The following is a 17,003-nucleotide window of genomic DNA, read 5'->3' as shown; positions in this document are numbered from 1 at the left end:
TACGTCAATGCCCAGATAATCGCGAAGAGGCCCACACTATACTCTGCTTCAGTAGTTCCGTGCAGTAGAGCCAAGCCTACGCGACCCGGGAGCACAGATTCTTGCGCAGCGAGATGTAGTACCGCAGTTCGGAACCCGTTGGATGACTAAATGTCCTTGCCAAGGGGTCTTGTTGGAAGGTGTTTAGTTGGAAGCTTCTCTGCAGGTCGCAGGCCGATTTATTGCGTAGTCTTTATTCGTTCTTTATTAAAACATTTATTGAGGCTCTACAATACCTAAAATAGAGTCTTCCATTTGCCCGAATGATAACGTGCAGAGAACAAAAAGAAATGAATGCAACGCTGCCGTACCAACATTAAATGGTATTTAAAAAGTACAAACAATCCTTGATGTGACCGTGGATAAATTCACAAGTATAGTAGGCACAGTCAAAACACCGCGGAGGACTCCCTCCTGGGTAGTGCTTCGTCCTTCGCAAAAATGTCGTGCGCAGACTTGCTTATGTGGTATCGTTCCAAACTGCTCTTTTATGCGAAAGGAACGAATGAGTTGGCATTGAACATGCTTGGAGCAGTGCGGGAGGAATGTGGTAAACATGCACAATTATAACTAAGAAATTGCCTGCACTTACGAATGTCAGCGAGCGCACCGTGTACAAGTGCATTTTACGAAAGGGATCAAGAGGGGGTGCCACCATCCCGTGCGACACGCTGGCCGAGTGCACTTTCGGAACCATCCGATTCCGCCGTCTATCCAACACTCCTTCTCCTGTGTATCTCGAAATATCTTGAAGACACGCGCCTTCTTGGTGTCAAAGCGAAAACGGAACAAATTTTCTATCACTGCTATCACGCAAGTTGCAGTCTTAGTAGATGCTGCCACCTGCGTTGCAGCGCTCGCCGCTAGCAGACGACAGGGCGCGGAAGGGAACCTTTGAGATGTGTTCGCCCCCTGATTGGTCGAGAAAACCTGTAGCGTCCACAGTGCTGCACGAAACTACTGAAATATATTATAGATAGCTTGCATGTGACGTCACGGACGCAGCTTTTCACCGTGATGGGTTATAAACATGGCGCCTAGGATGACGTCAGTGCAAGCCATCTATAAATAGAGTATAAAGGAGCACGGAACAAAACAATCGAATCAAAGCACGGTAGTGCTACCAGGTGTTACGTTGAGTGGTCATTATCCTTGTGCATGCGCTTGTAACGGCATGTTCCCGTACGATTATGACGTCCTCTTTTACTTACACTTATTTACTTCCGTCCTTCATTTTGTCGCCTAGTTACATGCGATAACTTGCGCACACCGGTATCAACAGGGGCTATGCAAAATTCCGTAAGCAGGCTTTACCACACGGCTAACTTGCACTAACGAAGCTGTCCGCTTTCCAGATATTAGTACTGTTAAACCTGAGACACGTGTTTTCAAAGCTTGTATGATGCGAGTTAGGGAAGGCAGCAGAACTGGTTTCAGTAGCTCGCATGTTGATACCTTAATTGCGATGCTAACCCGAGTTCCACCGTCGGGGTTAGGTCAAACTAGGTGTGTCGGGAAACACTGCCTGCGGAGTTTCGCATAACCCATATTACTCCCTCAAACAACGCCTTGTAGTGTGTCTCTGAAGGGCCAGGGATGGAGAGTAGTTCTGCGTTTTCAGCTTACCCTCCTCCGCGACACTGGTTTGCTGGGGACGGGGTGATTTGCTTTCCTGTTCGTGGTGCAGTAACTTAGGAGGAGTATCGCCGGTCAAGCTTTTCTGGAGAAACCCACCTGGTGCAACAAACTAGTTTAACAGTCGATAAATAATTTTGATCCATTCGCAACTTAGTTCAGACATTTACCATATTGGAGATTCCGGGGCCAATATTTTAATAAATGACGTTCATGGCCACTATCACTGGTGGCATTTAAGATGAAAAAACTGGACAGTTGTTTCAAGAGTGCTCTGCGAAGAGAGTGCTTAATTTATTGAGAATATTTTACGTCTCATACCTGTATAGTCAGTATGAGACTCGCTGTAGGCAAAGTTCAGTTATAATTTTGAATTTCCGAAGGGCTTCACTTGGGCGTCTAAAGTTAAGTAGCCCAACGTTTTAGAATTCCGCAGCAATGATTTGCGACCGCTGTGGTAGAAGCAAGGTATATGTATGCATGGTAGCGAAGGTGCCATAGAAGCCTATACGTCCTGCAATGGCGGTTTGTGGGGGCACGGCAATGCCATCTACATTTCGTGGAGCCTACTTCTCGGCGGAAAAAAAATCTACATTTGCCGTTCGAGGCTTGTTGCGCCAAGTAGTCTACTGCGCCAGGGCCCATCACATCGCTATGACAGCGCATGTGCAGCGCATACAACAACACAAACGAAGCGTAAGTAAGCGAGAACATTCACCACAACATCGAGTCACAAAATACCGTTAATACATCCATCTATATTTATATACCTCCTTCTATAACGGCACGCATTACACTGGTTAGCTTTGAGAGTTTAGCATGAATTCAGAGCAGTGGGTTCGCCCAGATATGGAACGAACTAGCATATTCATGTATCCTTAGTACCAATACTCATCTGTTATTTCGGTGTTAAGATAAAATCAACATGACATTAAAATGATTCACAACACCCACACTTTAATCTTCACAACCACAGCACGCGTGCGACCTGTAGTTTTTCACTGGTACTGAAGACATAGCTAAACTTAATATTCAGCGAAAAGGCAGTTCAAAAATAAAGTTTCTGACCAAATCTTATAAAGTTAACACTATAATCTTTACTTTTTATGGCTACGCATAAGAGAGTTTTGTCGACATTACAGTGTTAAATACGGTAATACAATCGCCACGAGCAGTCGCCACGAGCAGTCGCCACGAGCATCGCCACGAGCATCGCCACGAGCAAACTTCCGAAAGCCTGCACAGCCTGCAAACAGCCTGTGACTTCACATTTTCCTATTTTAATGGAATTGTCTTTACTTTTTCAAATGTTTCCATTGAAGACGTATTGGATGCATAATTTTCAACTAGTGTTTTGCCCCACGAGATGTAGTCGCTCTTCAAGCGCGCGACCATAATTGATGTATCTGCTCATTGGCTTGGAACCGTATTTCAGCCTCGCCTTCACGACCCTGTGAATCGACCTTGCTAGAATGGTTTGGGCTAGTTGGTTTTTCATGAGACTGTGTGTTGTAGCGCGAAGCAAGACGAGGGACGCTGAGAACTCGCGCCTGTTAGCTCGTGTTGAGCCGCAGATCACCACAGCTATTGGGTCACCATAGTGGATGTCGATAGTATGTAGCATTAAACATCCAGGGTCAATCAAACGTCCGACTTACGACACCGTATGAAATTAGCACGCTTTACACTGCGATACACTCGAACACGAACCTTCGGTAGTTTAAAGGCAGCTGAAGGGATAAGATTAAAACGGACGATGCAAAACGACAAAACATGTAGGTCGTTTAACCTTATCCGAGCAAATTTCAATGCAGCGGACGCATGCAAAGGCGAGGGACACTGGGTTCGTTTGACGTTAAAAATGATTCAAGAGCGTATCGAAAATAAGGAAACCAAAGGGAAATTTGAGGAAGGATAAAACAAAGTTGACCACGGAGAAGCCTGCAAGACGCCATCGAGGACAGTTGAACGCTTCAGAGTAAATATCGGACGGAGTAAGACAAGAACTCAATACCATTGGCTACACATAGAAACGGTACTCACCTGTACGGAAGAACAGGAACTAGGTCACGTCTCTTAGCGTTCGACTTCTTTCTTTAGCTAGTGCTCCGAATCGATTGTGCAATAAATGGTGACTTCATAATAACTGGACTCTGAGCCCTGGGATGTGCCGGCCGAATACATTAGATTGAGATGAAAAGAAGTTCAGAAGTTGTCTTTTCTTTAGGGGGCTTACCAATATTAGAAAATTTCGAACAGCGGACTTCCAAATGGCTCAAGAGTTTCTGTGGCACGAGCACTGTGGCACGTGTGGGGGCTGTTTGCCTCCCTTGATCGTTCAACAATCACTCTCCGTCATAATAATCAGCTGAAAACAGAAGTAGCCGAAGCATTCCTCTAGGGAAGAGCGGGAGGACTGTCGGCATTCATGATGTATTTTGGTGCAGCGCTCACAATTGGACGAAGGACGATGAAGGTACACGCAGGACAGGCGCTGTGCTGTGCGCACCTTCTTTGTCCTTCGTTTAATTGTGAGTGTTGCACAAAAATGAATCATGAACGCATGTCAACTCGCTCAGTGTTCTATCCTAATGCTGTCGGCATTGTTCATCCGTCGGTTGTACTCCGAGTTGTCGTATAACTTGCCAAACGTCAGCACCTTGATTGAGATTGGTTCTTTTTGTTTTGTTTAATATCAGCGCTTTCTCGTTTTCTTCCTCGCGCACGTGTAACGGTTTGCTGTTAGTGGTCTTTGACCTACTGACTTGGTTGCTGTATTATGTCTCGCTTTCAATTACATTTTTCAGTTGAAGCCGCTCTTGTACCAGCTTTTTTGTTTTTCACTTGTTATAGTGTCTAGTGCCGCGCTGTTTTCCACTAACAAGCATTTTGTGGACTTTCGTGAACAATCCGGACAGTTAGTTCCGCATGCTGGAAGTACCTAACCATAAGTATTTTCTAAGCCACCGGGCTGTAACTGATTTCGAGAACTGTGGGCTGTCAATTATGAAAGCTTTTATGTGCGAATAATTTGTGTTTAAGCTTTATTGTCCATATCATGGCAAAAAAATTACATTTTAACAAGTTCGAGCTGCAATAATAATCACGGCGTATATAACGTAGAAGCCCATAGATCGAGGGAGTCTCGATGGTTCTGACAGTCCACAGTACCGCTGGCAGAGCTTGAGAACATTTACTCACCGGTTGGCTATCAAAGCTCGAGTTTATCATACCTAAAGATGGCGAAGTTTTCAGAGGTGTTAGAAGAAAACAACAGACACGCTTGCCCGGTGCGGAGGGTACACAAATGAACTCAAGGAAGTAAAACAAGTGAAAAAGAAGAGACACACTCTCTCGGAAGCACCTTCGTCTTCTACAGCTGAGGCCTACCCTTGAAGGTACTACCAGCGTTCATTGTGGCTGGCCAAACAAATACACAGCCCCAATTTTATCGTAGGATTCCCTTCACTTTTTTCGCACGAAGAGGTCATGGTCCACGGGCGTGGTGACGGCCACATGCGAGTGAAGCACAGCGTGACCACCAGAGGCTCTTGGAGCAGTGAGTTCAATGTCACTTTCTAGGCTGCTGTATAATCGTCTCGAAGGTATCGTGGAGTGAATGAATGGTGTAAAACTTGTGATAGCCTGACTCCGCCCGACGAACTAAGCCCCTGGCTTGGCCAATCGAGACACGCTTAATCGTGTCGTCTTTGTGTTCGTTGTTTCACTGGTGGTATACGTCATCGAGAGCCCCGCGTTCACTGCGCGAAGAATTCGCAGTGTGAAGACACAGATGATGTTTGCCGTAGGTCACAAAGCGCAGTTGTTTACTGTTGCTGATGGCCCGGTTGCTTATTGTCGCCCGCAACAGCGGAGCGGCGCACGATTTCAATTATAACGCGTCGAAGGCGTAACGCTTCCATCGAAGTTGACACTCCGGAACACGCCTTATGCCAGCCGGATAGTTCACGGATGTACCGTTAAGTGACATACTCGTATGTGAACCTCTGGGAGAATCCGTGGTTAGCCATGCTAGCTCAGTAGGGTAATATTCCGGCTGGTCCTCTGCTCGATCCGGTACGTGTCAATCTGTCTCGGCGACCAATGGTGCGTCTCCAATTGACAGGGCAAGGTCACCACCGTGATCTAACCACGCGTGCCTTTAAATCCAGCGTGCGTGCGTGCGGATCACCATGAATGCGATTGCTACCGGTCAACCAACCTAGCCTCACACGCGGAAGCATGCAGCACGTCGCCTCTGGCATGTAGATATTCGCAAGAGGCGCCTAGAAGAAATGAATATGCACGAGATGTTTTGTGCATGCATTTACTTCACTTTTGTTAATTAGCATGCCGTTCAGAATATGCTTAGAAAAGTGAACGCAGTCTCCTCTCCATAAAAATTTTGGAGCCCTCGTTAAAGGGAGGTCTTATCGCCCAAAGGTTGAAGTTACGACAAGTTGTATTAGCTCGTGGAAAGCCGAAGGACACGGAAATCATCTACGGATTAGTTGTGCATTTGATGTATAGGTGTCGCCTGAAGCGGAGGTCTTGAAACAGAATTTTGGCTTATCGCGTTCCATGACCTGGTCGGTCCCGTTCTCCTCTCACCCTCTCTCGCAGGTTCTCGTTCTTGCCGTCTGTGCGTGTGCGAAGAGACGTCTCCAGCGGCCAAGGGCGGCGGCGGCAGCAGCAGCAACAACAGCACGATGAAACGCAGCGCGAAGATCAGCAGCGGTTCGGAGGAGAGCCGGCGTCAGCATCGGGCTCGCATCAGCCCGCGTCGCCGGGGCGTGCCAAGCGCAACGTGGCCGCCCTGGCGCGCAACGGCTGGCTGCCTCCGACCGCAGCGGCGGCGCCCTCAGAGGCGCGAGGAACCAGGGCCGAGTTTTTGCGTCGCTTTTCGGGCTCTCAGGCCCACGAGGCCAGCGCGGACGAGGAAGAAGGGTTTGTGCCGGAGGACGAGGCCTCCGACTTACCCGAGTGCGTCGACGATGACGACGAGGTATGCAGGGCCTGCATCTCGGGCGCGCACTCACGCACCACCTTACACAGAATGAGAGAGAGAGAGAGAGAATAATGTGTAGGGAAGTTAGTCAGCATTCAAACCGTATTTTACCCTAGTTTGATTAAATGATTGATTAATTGGTTAGTTGACTAATCTATTGATTGATTGGGTGCCTGATTGATTGATTGATTGATTGATTGATTGAATGAATGATTGGGTTCAACGTCCCAAAGCAGCAATGGGGCTATGAGAGACGCCGTAGTGGAGGGCGCAGGATTAATTTCGACCACCTGTAGAAGTGTTTTACGTGCACCTAAATCTAAGAACGCTAACTTTTTTTTTTTTTTGCGTTTAGTCCCCATCAAAACGTGATTGCCAAGGCCGGGTATCGAATTCGCACCTCAGCTTGCAGAACACCACAGTCACTGCTCCACTGCGGCGGGTACTGAGGGCCGGGACAAAAATATAAAACAAAATTTAAAATGGTGGAGGGTAAACGGGTGCTGACACGTGAGTGAGTGTTCACCGCACAGTCAGAAACGGTCGCACAGTTCATTTGTGCTCAGCTGCTCTGTCTGTATTGAATGTCGCAGGATGCGGACGATATCTTACTGGTGCCATCATTGGAGGAAGTCAAACGAAACTTGGGACGCATGGCCAGAATGGGCAGGCTTCCACCATTCAACTACCGTCGTCCCTTACTGAATACTGGTGAGTGTACGGCTCTGGACGCTTTTAGCTTGTTCTTCGAAAGAATATGGCAAGTAAGTGCACAAGTGAAATTTTTTTTTATCTTCTGACTCAATGAGTGTGTTGTTTAGTGAGCGGCTGAGAGAGACGGCCATCAAGAAATTGTTTAAATGGGGGGTCAGTTTACAGCTTTCGGGCCGTGACACGAGCTTTTACCAAAAGGTGGTGCATGCTGTTGATACATTTGAAGGGAAGATGCCTTTTAAGGCTTGTTCTTCCTCAAGTGTAAGTGCTTTTTTAGGCGTCAAAATAGCATAAGCAAGCGGCAAAGGTGAGTTTAGAGGCCTTACACGTACGTCGGGATGAATGAAGCAGAGTATGACTATATAGACCGTGTTTTTACAGGTACTCACAGTATGTTAACAACCACGTTATAATGAGTGACGCGAAAGTTTATCGTATACGATATGTATTTTTTTCCTCTTTGTCGCGGCGCTAGGCCGTGGAAATATGAGATTGCTCGCGCTGCCACTCTGAAGTTATAGAGGCCTTGGGCGTATACGAATAATATTTGCCGTACATTGCTGAAGTAACTTTCTATTTTCCTACTATAAGGGTGACAGAAAATAAACTTAGCTTTTTACTGAAACAGGCTGGGAAGGTACGTGTGCTTGTCGTCAGTAGTCATTTTCATAGACGGAATTCATTAACGCGCTTGCTTCAGTAGACCTTCCCCACACGTGGGGAGCACTTGTACTTCACATGTGCCGAAATGGATCGGCAGTGATCATTAATAAAACACCGCTAGGACTTGGGTCACCTCGTCCTTCATGACCTAGTGCGTGGCGGTTATTCTGAGGATGTATAAATCTTCCGGGCACAATGCAAATCACCGAGGCCCGTGACATGAACCGCGAGGCTGGTGCTATAGGTAACGATGCAACTTCGATGAGTTCCTATTGTCAAATGCGAGATACTGATGTCGGGACTCCACTCACAACAATGTGCTTTTTGTATGCTTATGACGAATCATAATAAAGAAGGCTTAACTATAAAGTCATATCGGTTGACTAACTATATGACTAACTAACTATAAAGTAATATTGACATAATTCAAGCGCTTTGTATTCGCCGGAAAATCGGGCACGATAAGATAAGCTACTGACGAGGTGGAATCATCGCTGAGTGGCCAAACGTATTTACGAAATACATTTGTTCAGCATTTCCGTTTTGTGGCTATCGGCTCGAAGCAAATGTGCATCGGTCTGTGCTGGTCTTCAATGAACCTTGCCAACTTTGGTCGCCGGGTACGTGCCAGTAGATGTGCCTTTCAGATTTTCAATAAACGTCTTTGACGCCAACCTGTGTAACGAGGTGTGTGCCACTGGGAATGTGCCGCTCCACAACGACGAAAAAAAGATCCCTTAAATTCCTCCGATGCTCAGCGGAATTGAACCCACGTCACAAATGTTTCAAAGGCAATAGGCGCGCCTTGCGCCGAGCGATAACTGGATAACAGTGATAATCGAGAGATGAACGATCACCGTAAAAAAAAAAAAAACACTGTAGGCGTGCCATATATGAGAAAACTGGTTATCATAAGCCATTTACAGTGGAATCTGGTTGAGACGATCTTCACGGGAACCGGAAAATAATGCGTATCATTAAAAAATTGTATTATCCGACCTATTATCCAACCATGTCGTATTATCGGGGAAAAAAGAAACGTATTATCCGGAAAAACGTATTGTGACATGGATAAGGATATGCAGAACAAAAGAGAAAATGTATTGATGGAATATATACATAGCGAAGCCAAAATAACGGAACAACAACCACACGAGAGCTTCTTCGATCGTCGTCTTCCTCCTCTTGCTGGCGCCTTCTCCAATGTACGGGAATGGCTTGTAACAGTATTATGCCGAATCGTATCAACGAGATTCCGCTGTATACCACTCACTCAGCAGCGGTTCATGAAGGCCTACATGCCAGTATCCACTGACGTGCGATCGTTCTCTCTCTCTCCCCCTCTACTTTTCTTTTGCACCTGCAGACGTGTCCGAGGCGACGTCTCCGTGGCCCCAGGACAGGCCTAAGCGCCTTGCGAAGCGCTGCCGGCCCCGCGGCGAGAACAAGCGCAACGTCGCCGCCATGGCGCGCAAGGGGGCGCTGCCGCGCTCATGAGCGGCCCCGACACCAGCGCCCTCTCTGCGTCACCTCTGCCGCCACGTGTGTCTCTATCTCTCCTGTCTTCCCAGCGGTCATCTATGCGCTGCCCGAGGGGCACCACGAAATCTCGCAGGAATACGATGTGTCTCATAAACCGTGACTTCCGCCGGGACCCCGTCAATTCCCTTGTTGCCACCCGCTACTGCTGACCCCATAGACGTGCCCCGGATACCATTACACGCCCCTTTGTAGCCTGGCGGTTGTTCGTCGTCCTCCCCCGCTTTGATTGTTAATACGCCATACGCTTTCCAAAATACAAGAACGCAGAACTCACGTTCTCGGGATGAGCTTCGTGCGGTCGCTCTAAGATCGTCGCATATCAGCTGACGGGATGCAGTTTTAGAACACTCTTTTTTTTTTTTTGTGACCAGGTTTCTTACTATTCCCCTCCTTTCTTTTGTTCTTTCGCGTAGTTTCGCAGTGCTGGACATTTTTTACCCCTCTGCATCTAACAACGAGGCGTTTAAGTAAAAAGGCAAGCCAATATGAGAAGCTATCGACAGTATGATTACAACCAGAATTTCTTAGCGGATTGGCTGCCCTCGCACTGGACTACGTTATTCAAGAGCGTCGTATAGGGCATCCGTTTGTTTATGTCTTAGCTGCTGTTCACATAAACTCTGTTGCCTCACTCATGTTCTTTCGGTTCGTGTAGCGTTGTCATATGAATCATTGTTCATATTTTTTTTCTTTTGTTGTTCTTGTGAGCACACATGGAACGCATGGGCCTACAGGAGTCTCCAAAAAGTCATTTTCTAATGGCACGAACTTCAAAACATGGGGCCGCCAAGTTGCATTCCATGAACAAGCGAGCCTAAGCATAATTTTGGCATACTTGAAGTTGGCTTTGAGACAGTACAATCTACTGCCTAGTTTCTGAAGTTCTCTCACTGTTAGCTTTTTGATTCTTCTTCTAGCAACCGTAGACTTGGATAACAACTTGTGGTTACAGCGGCGGCACACACTGTAGGTATGCAGGTTGCGAATGACCTAATGAACGTGGCTATTAAGAAGCAAGAGATTGAATCGGACTTGACTGGTCTTAACGGTTTCCTTTTTTTTTTGGGGGGGGGGGGGATTCACAGTGATTTCCTAGGAATGCTAACTGTATGCTTGCTTGCCCACAATTCATCTATGCTCAGATTTTTTTTTTTTTTACGCTGTTCAGAGTCGCTCACGGGCACAGCTGAGCAAACTCAACCAGAAGAACTACTTTTTCTGTTATCTTCATGTCGTGCAATATTTTGTGAGCCTAGAGGAGTAGTGACGTTCTGTTCTCCTACTTGCCTGAATTATTCATAAACCCGTTTTCTATTCACCCTCTGTCGTTTTCTCGGCTTTTTGAACTTTTGAAGCATCCTTTCAGGAGACGACGGCAGTGTATAGACGGTGAGATCACTCAGCGTCATTTAGACGCGAGACCTGACTATGGAAGGTAGGCCAGAGCCTTCGAGAATGAGCCTTAGTCAGGGCATTGTTCTGCGCGAATAAGTGGTTTTAAAAAAAAAGTTCCAGGTAGATGTGCAAACTACTCTTTCCCCCTTTCCTATTGCAAGCCTGGTACAAAATGAAGCTTTCAGTTCTTGACGAGCAGTCTAATGGTAAAAGTCATTGTCTCCTGTTCAATGCAGAGCGCCGTGAGGGATCTCTCTTTTTTTTTTTAGAACATGTAAGATGGTTAAGCGACAAAGGAAGATCCGTTTGTTCCTATTGTTGTGCCTAGTTTTCTTTCAGAAGTAATATAAGACGTTGACTAAAGAATGCAAGACATGTCCGCACTTTCTTAACTGAAGTATTACATCATCGTGCGAGTTTTTCTGACCATTCTTAAGGTCGTCGCTATTCAGGTGAATGAGCGTGAATTCATACTTTTCTTTTTATATATGATTCGGCCGGGACAGAATTTGTTATTTATGCATGAGTGGGAGCTAACGCTGCAGACGTAGTACAATTGAAGCTACTAAGTGAAGGGTTTTGAGAGAACTTTTTCGTCAGGATTAATGGCCATTCAAGAGTTATCGCGAGTTCTTGCTTAGGAAGTGTCATTTTCTTTTTCAACCAGCTGGGCCAATAGCACTTTAATATGCGGTCTAAATTTGCTGGTGACACTTGCACTCATCTATTTAGACTATCGTGACGACTAATACGAAGGACGTGATTGATCTTAACTTGTAACCGGGAACTCAGTCTCAAAGTCAATATTTGGAGACAAAGAAAATGCAGTACCTACCCAGGACATGTTGCGACATGTTGGGACATGAGGGGTGAATTTGCACAACTGAAAATTGGACCACTGAATGCTGTTCGCTGAATTTAAACTTACTTTAATGGATGACCGCTGCATCACAGGGAGGTACACCATAGACGTTCATTCATTTTCACTTCTTATTTTTCAATGCATGTGTGTTTAACTTGGATTTCACGGTATGTATGCGTGTTGAAATACTTATTTAATACGCAGTGGCTAAAGCATTGTCCGAAATATAAGCAATTTCCTAGATTTTAGAGCCACCGCACGAAGCTTTGGTCCCGGAAAAAAAATTCTACGAAGTTGCAGGGATCGTGGGCTGGTATAAGGACATTTGTTATTGATGACGTATCGCCGAATGTTCTGCCATTCTGAACATAGCTGTTGCTGCCCTTCCTGCTTACTTATACGCAAGCATTCGTACGTCCTGAATTTTATGCCGTTGTCTGTACTGAGTATCTATGAACTACCGTATGCTGCTTCAATGAATTATTTGTTATTTACTGCAATGTACGAACCTCGCTTTCTACGAGGGGGCCCGTTTTATTTGCAGATTATTTCCATGCCATCTTGAACCTTGGGCTCCGATGTAACGAGAACGGAATTATTGCTGAGACTAAAGTTTCCAATGCAAAATATGAAACCGAAGCAAAAGAAACACACAAACAGAGGTGATAACGCCATGCTGTGTTGCTGCTTGTGTTTCACCCCCGTTTCTTTTTTACTTTTTTGTTGCGTTTGTAAACACATGTCTCAGCAAGAATAAAACTGCTGAAAACTGGGATACGAAACTTTTCATTAGTGTCTTCCACTTAGGGAAACAATTGCCGTTCCGCAACGCTTTGAGATGAATGCGAAACAGTGTGCGCGGAAACAATGTATGGTACCTCTTCTGTTGGATCCTCCTTGTGTAGTCGAGTAGTCTGCCCCCTCGACTGAAAGTAGTCGACACTTACTGTCCTGTTATACAGGGTGTTCATTTTTAAGTTTTACGCAATTTTTAGAAATAGCCTGTGGCAGGTAGCATAATTCTTATCATTCAGCTGGGTTATTCGATGAGGCGGACGTTAGTAGCTCGAGAAATCTAAACACATATTCAACTAATTAAAAATAATGACTTATTAACTTCTTAGTTCATTACTTTACGACTCATATTGCAATTTGCGAATTGTAGCCGGTGAGCTTGTCAGGCGTATACACTTGGAATGAATTACCACAATGACACCAGTTTGGAGATGTGCGCCATCAAACTGGCCGTAAGAATGCACCGTTGTTCCACTTACTTTTTTTTACCAAAATGTTGTTTTATACGTTGAAGCACAAAAGTAACTGGAACGCCCATGTGTTTCCTCCCACGCTTTGGGAAATAATATCTCGAAACTGGTGTCATCCTGGAAATTCATTTCAAGTGGATTCTTCTTGCAAACTCACCGGCTACAATTCGTAAATTGCAATATGTGTCCGAAAGTAACTAACTAAGAAGTGCATTAGTCAATATTTGTCAATTAGTTGAATATGTGTTTAGATTTCTCGTGCTACTAATGTACTCCTCAATGAATAACCCAGCTCATTGATAAGAGTTATGCTACCTGCCGCAGGCGATTTCTAAAAATTCCATAAACTTAAAAATGAGCACCCTGTATATATGCTACCCAAAGGCCACTGACCTTGCCGAGTACATTGCGCCCTCTGTGATCAGTCGTTATGAATACTGGTGCGACATTCCGCAAATGGACTGAAATCTAAATTGGTGGGGTTGACGAGGACTCATAAATTGTCTCATAGCCAGCCCCCCCCCCCCCCCCCCCCTCTACTCTCGTCCTGGCAAAAGTTCAGTCACCTTAATTCCCCCAAAAAAGTACCCGAACGCTTACGCCAACGCGCTTGATGCGTGTCTGAAGCTGTGTCTTTATTAAGTATTAAGTAACAGTTCATATATGACCCGCGCAGCGATATTGCAAGATGCAATTCACGGCGTTCTACGACGCTCGATTAAATTCCTGACCCAGAAATGCGGGAGCTTTCTTTCTTTTTCTAAACTTTACCTGTTTATTGAAAACCTCGAGCAAATGTTCGCTCTTTCGAGGCTGATTTTCAGAGCTTGCTCAGTTCTTCATTTAAGCCGCGTAATGTATGTAGTGCAGCCGCAGCGTACGTACTTGTCTCTGAAGTATACTTGAATCGATTCTGATTACCTTTTTTTTATAATAACAGCTTCAATATGCACGTGCGAGCCTCATAAGAGCCCTGGCCCACTGAACTGATATTATTCTAAGGGAGGCTGTTGCTACCTTCCTTAATCAGCAGCACGCATACTTTCCACGATAGTACAAGATTGGCTTAAAATTTACTGAGGACGCTGTCATTTCGAGACACTTTGCCCGGCCTGGGTTGTTGCAGGGTTTCAATATGTGTTCGTTAGGAAAGGCCTTACTCTAAGCTTGACATTTCATTCGATTTCGTCAGTCTGTATACTCAGATATGATTAAAATATGTAGTCCACGTTGTTTTTTGCCTGTTTATTCTCAGGGGATAGCCGCCAAACCATATCTTTCTAAAATTACCATCATTTCTGCCCTCTACAATCTCACATCATGCTTTCGGTCCTTCTCCGCCAATTTTGCCGTATATTGAAACGACATGCTTGTTTCCAGTCTGTTTGTAGTAGTTCACACTTGACGCCTTTTGACTAAGTCAAGAATACAGCTTCAGGACGAGGTATTATTAGACTTATCGTTGTCTGTTACATTAAATGTTCAGGTATTTATGATTACCATAGATACTTTTGTCAAGTCGAGCGAACGAGTAATTGATTTTAAGCAATACCACACAATTGGCTGTCATACGTTATTTTTTTGACTAGATGTCGGAAAAATGGCAAATAACTCTTTTTCTATATTTTGAAACATTACATTACCCGTCATGCGAGTAAATGTCTGGATGTCGCTCACTGTTGTGTTAAAAAGGGCTGAGTTTTTTCACGAAATCATTTCTATTTAAATTGTCGTTGGCTAATTAAGTTTCTAGGCATTCGTATGTCAAATATATCGCTATTCTAGTTAATCGAAGATTACTCAGTCCTACTCTACACCCTGCTTCGCATAATTTGCAATTTTAGGCAGGCTTTAGACGCGTTATTCTTAGAAATATGTTTCAGATTTTATGAGACCTCACAGCCCTCATACGCAGCTACAAACGCCAGTACACATTCTCAAAGGCGTCTATTCGCGGCAATTTGCTGCCCATTCTGATTAATTATAATTAATGAGAAATTTACTCTTTCCAATTTTGTCGTCTCCTCGTTACTGTCACGCAACGGAAGCCTGCGTTATCTACTCTCAATTCAAGCAGACTCGTTAAGTCCAGGCACTTACAAACGTCTACCAAAAGTTGGCAAAAAAAAAAAAAGTGGTGCATTCCCACGAGCATAGATTTCATTGTCAGTTCCGAGAGTAAAATCGAAATTGGGCAGGTTGCAACGGAATTACAACTTTCGCAGACTTCTCAAACGTTGTGTGTGCAGCATCATCAAAATGGCGCTTGGTTTATGTCGTGTTCGGTGGCTGCTATCCCATTCACAAATTTCATTTAAAATCCGCTGAAAAGCGAATACAGCTCTGTAATCGCTGTCTTCCTCTCTTTAGGACACTAACTATGGAAGTCGTCTTTCCGAGATGGTGTACTCATAAGTCCTTAGCATTACATAGAATATTGTCGCACACGAATGAAAATTTCCGAGTTATTCAACACATTATTTTGGAAGATGAATACCCCTTTCGACGCAACAAGACCTGTAGACTGGCTTGTTGTTCTTCAACGACGATTATCTTGAGCACAAATTCGACAGTTATAATACAAAGAATGAATTAAGACAATACGAGTGCTAAATTTCCTGCTTCCGCGAACCAGTTAGTGCTGCAGTCTCACCCAGGAAAGCCACGAACCTTGCATGGCAAGTTGCAGACGCGACGTCACCTTCTTCACCTTATTGTTCAAACATTTCTGAGAAATGTGGTCAGTATATTCAAGCTTGCACATCCTTTTAACTATGGCATCTCTTCTAACAAAGTACCCGAAATTATAATTGGGCGTAAAGATCAGGCTGAAGCAAAAGGCTCATCAGCACCCCTTCATACGCTAAGGGATCTGATGAAATCACTCAAGTTCCGGATGTATTTCTTTTGAAATATCTACCCATTTATGTGCAAATTTCTGTTGCGTTACGAAACTTCTTTGCTTTAGAAACAAATCCTGTGTTGAAGCTCGTATGACCCGCATAGTTGTTGTTTTCCCCGGTGCTGTTGTAACCCACAGTAGTTGTCGGGAGATGCTTGTGACGCGCTTTCGGGCTTTCTATAGTTAACTGTTACTTTCCGCGCTCTCTGTGCACGTGCTTGTTCTGTTGTCTGCTTTTGCAACATTGTTGTCACGCGAAAAGCGAGTTGTTGTAGAAGAATAAAAAAGGGAAATGTCTGGACAAATATGCATTGCATACAAAGTTCTGCTACGGGACGCCCCAATGTACCGACGAACAAAGCGTCCCGAACTTGTAGGTAGCTGTTAGTCGACACAATAAACGCTGTTATTCCTTAGAATGCAGTCAGCGTTTGGCATGCTGGAAAAATGTGTCAGTAACTATAAACATTGACGTCCACGCAACGCGCATGGCCTGTCGTCATCGTGTTCCTTGGGTGCCCACTGCACACCAAGAACAAGGGAAAGTGCTTTGGAAATTATTGAACGAGAAGAACTGTTTGTCTCATAGAAGTGAAAGTTGGGCCAGTTGGCATTCTTGCTCATGAGTAAAGTGCAGCGCACATGAGAGGTGCATGACGTAGGTGGTCTTGGTTTTGGTGCTGGTTGTGGATGGTGCGGTTGATGATGGTGTGTGTGTGTGTGGGGGGGGGGGGGGGGGGGGGCCTGTTGTACTGATGATGAGAGTAACTGTAGCCCAACCGGAGAGTTTGGAAGCACCATGCTTCCAGCTACACCATTTCACTTATTGGAAACGTAGAAATTTGTTTATGTCTATGGGGATGGTGGTCACGATCATAGTGGTGACGGTTATGATAATGATCACAGTGAGGATGGCGGTAGTGGAAGTTATAATGTGTTGATAGTAATGACGGTGATGTTGACAGTGTTGCCGCAGGC

The 17,003-nt window shown here is 45.1% G+C and overlaps 1 protein-coding gene across 4 annotated transcripts in view; it reads left to right on the top strand.

Annotated features, from left to right (window-relative positions):
• LOC119446231 (uncharacterized) overlaps positions 1 to 16,462 on the top strand; it is a 233,172-nt gene extending 216,710 nt beyond the window's left edge. For all 4 annotated transcript variants that reach the window (XM_049664019.1, XM_049664018.1, XM_049664021.1 and 1 more), the window contains 3 exons: positions 6,298 to 6,679; positions 7,276 to 7,393; positions 9,426 to 16,462. In XM_049664019.1, the coding sequence (XP_049519976.1) occupies positions 6,298 to 6,679; positions 7,276 to 7,393; positions 9,426 to 9,556 (631 nt within the window). In that variant the 3' untranslated portion in view covers positions 9,557 to 16,462. The remainder of the gene's footprint in view (positions 1 to 6,297; positions 6,680 to 7,275; positions 7,394 to 9,425) is intronic.
• The last annotated feature ends 541 nt before the right edge of the window (positions 16,463 to 17,003 follow it).

This window comes from Dermacentor silvarum, chromosome 3, assembly GCF_013339745.2.
Source record: "Dermacentor silvarum isolate Dsil-2018 chromosome 3, BIME_Dsil_1.4, whole genome shotgun sequence".
NCBI classification, from domain to species: Eukaryota; Metazoa; Arthropoda; class Arachnida; order Ixodida; family Ixodidae; genus Dermacentor; species Dermacentor silvarum.
This window is presented reverse-complemented; position numbering and strand designations above follow the sequence as displayed.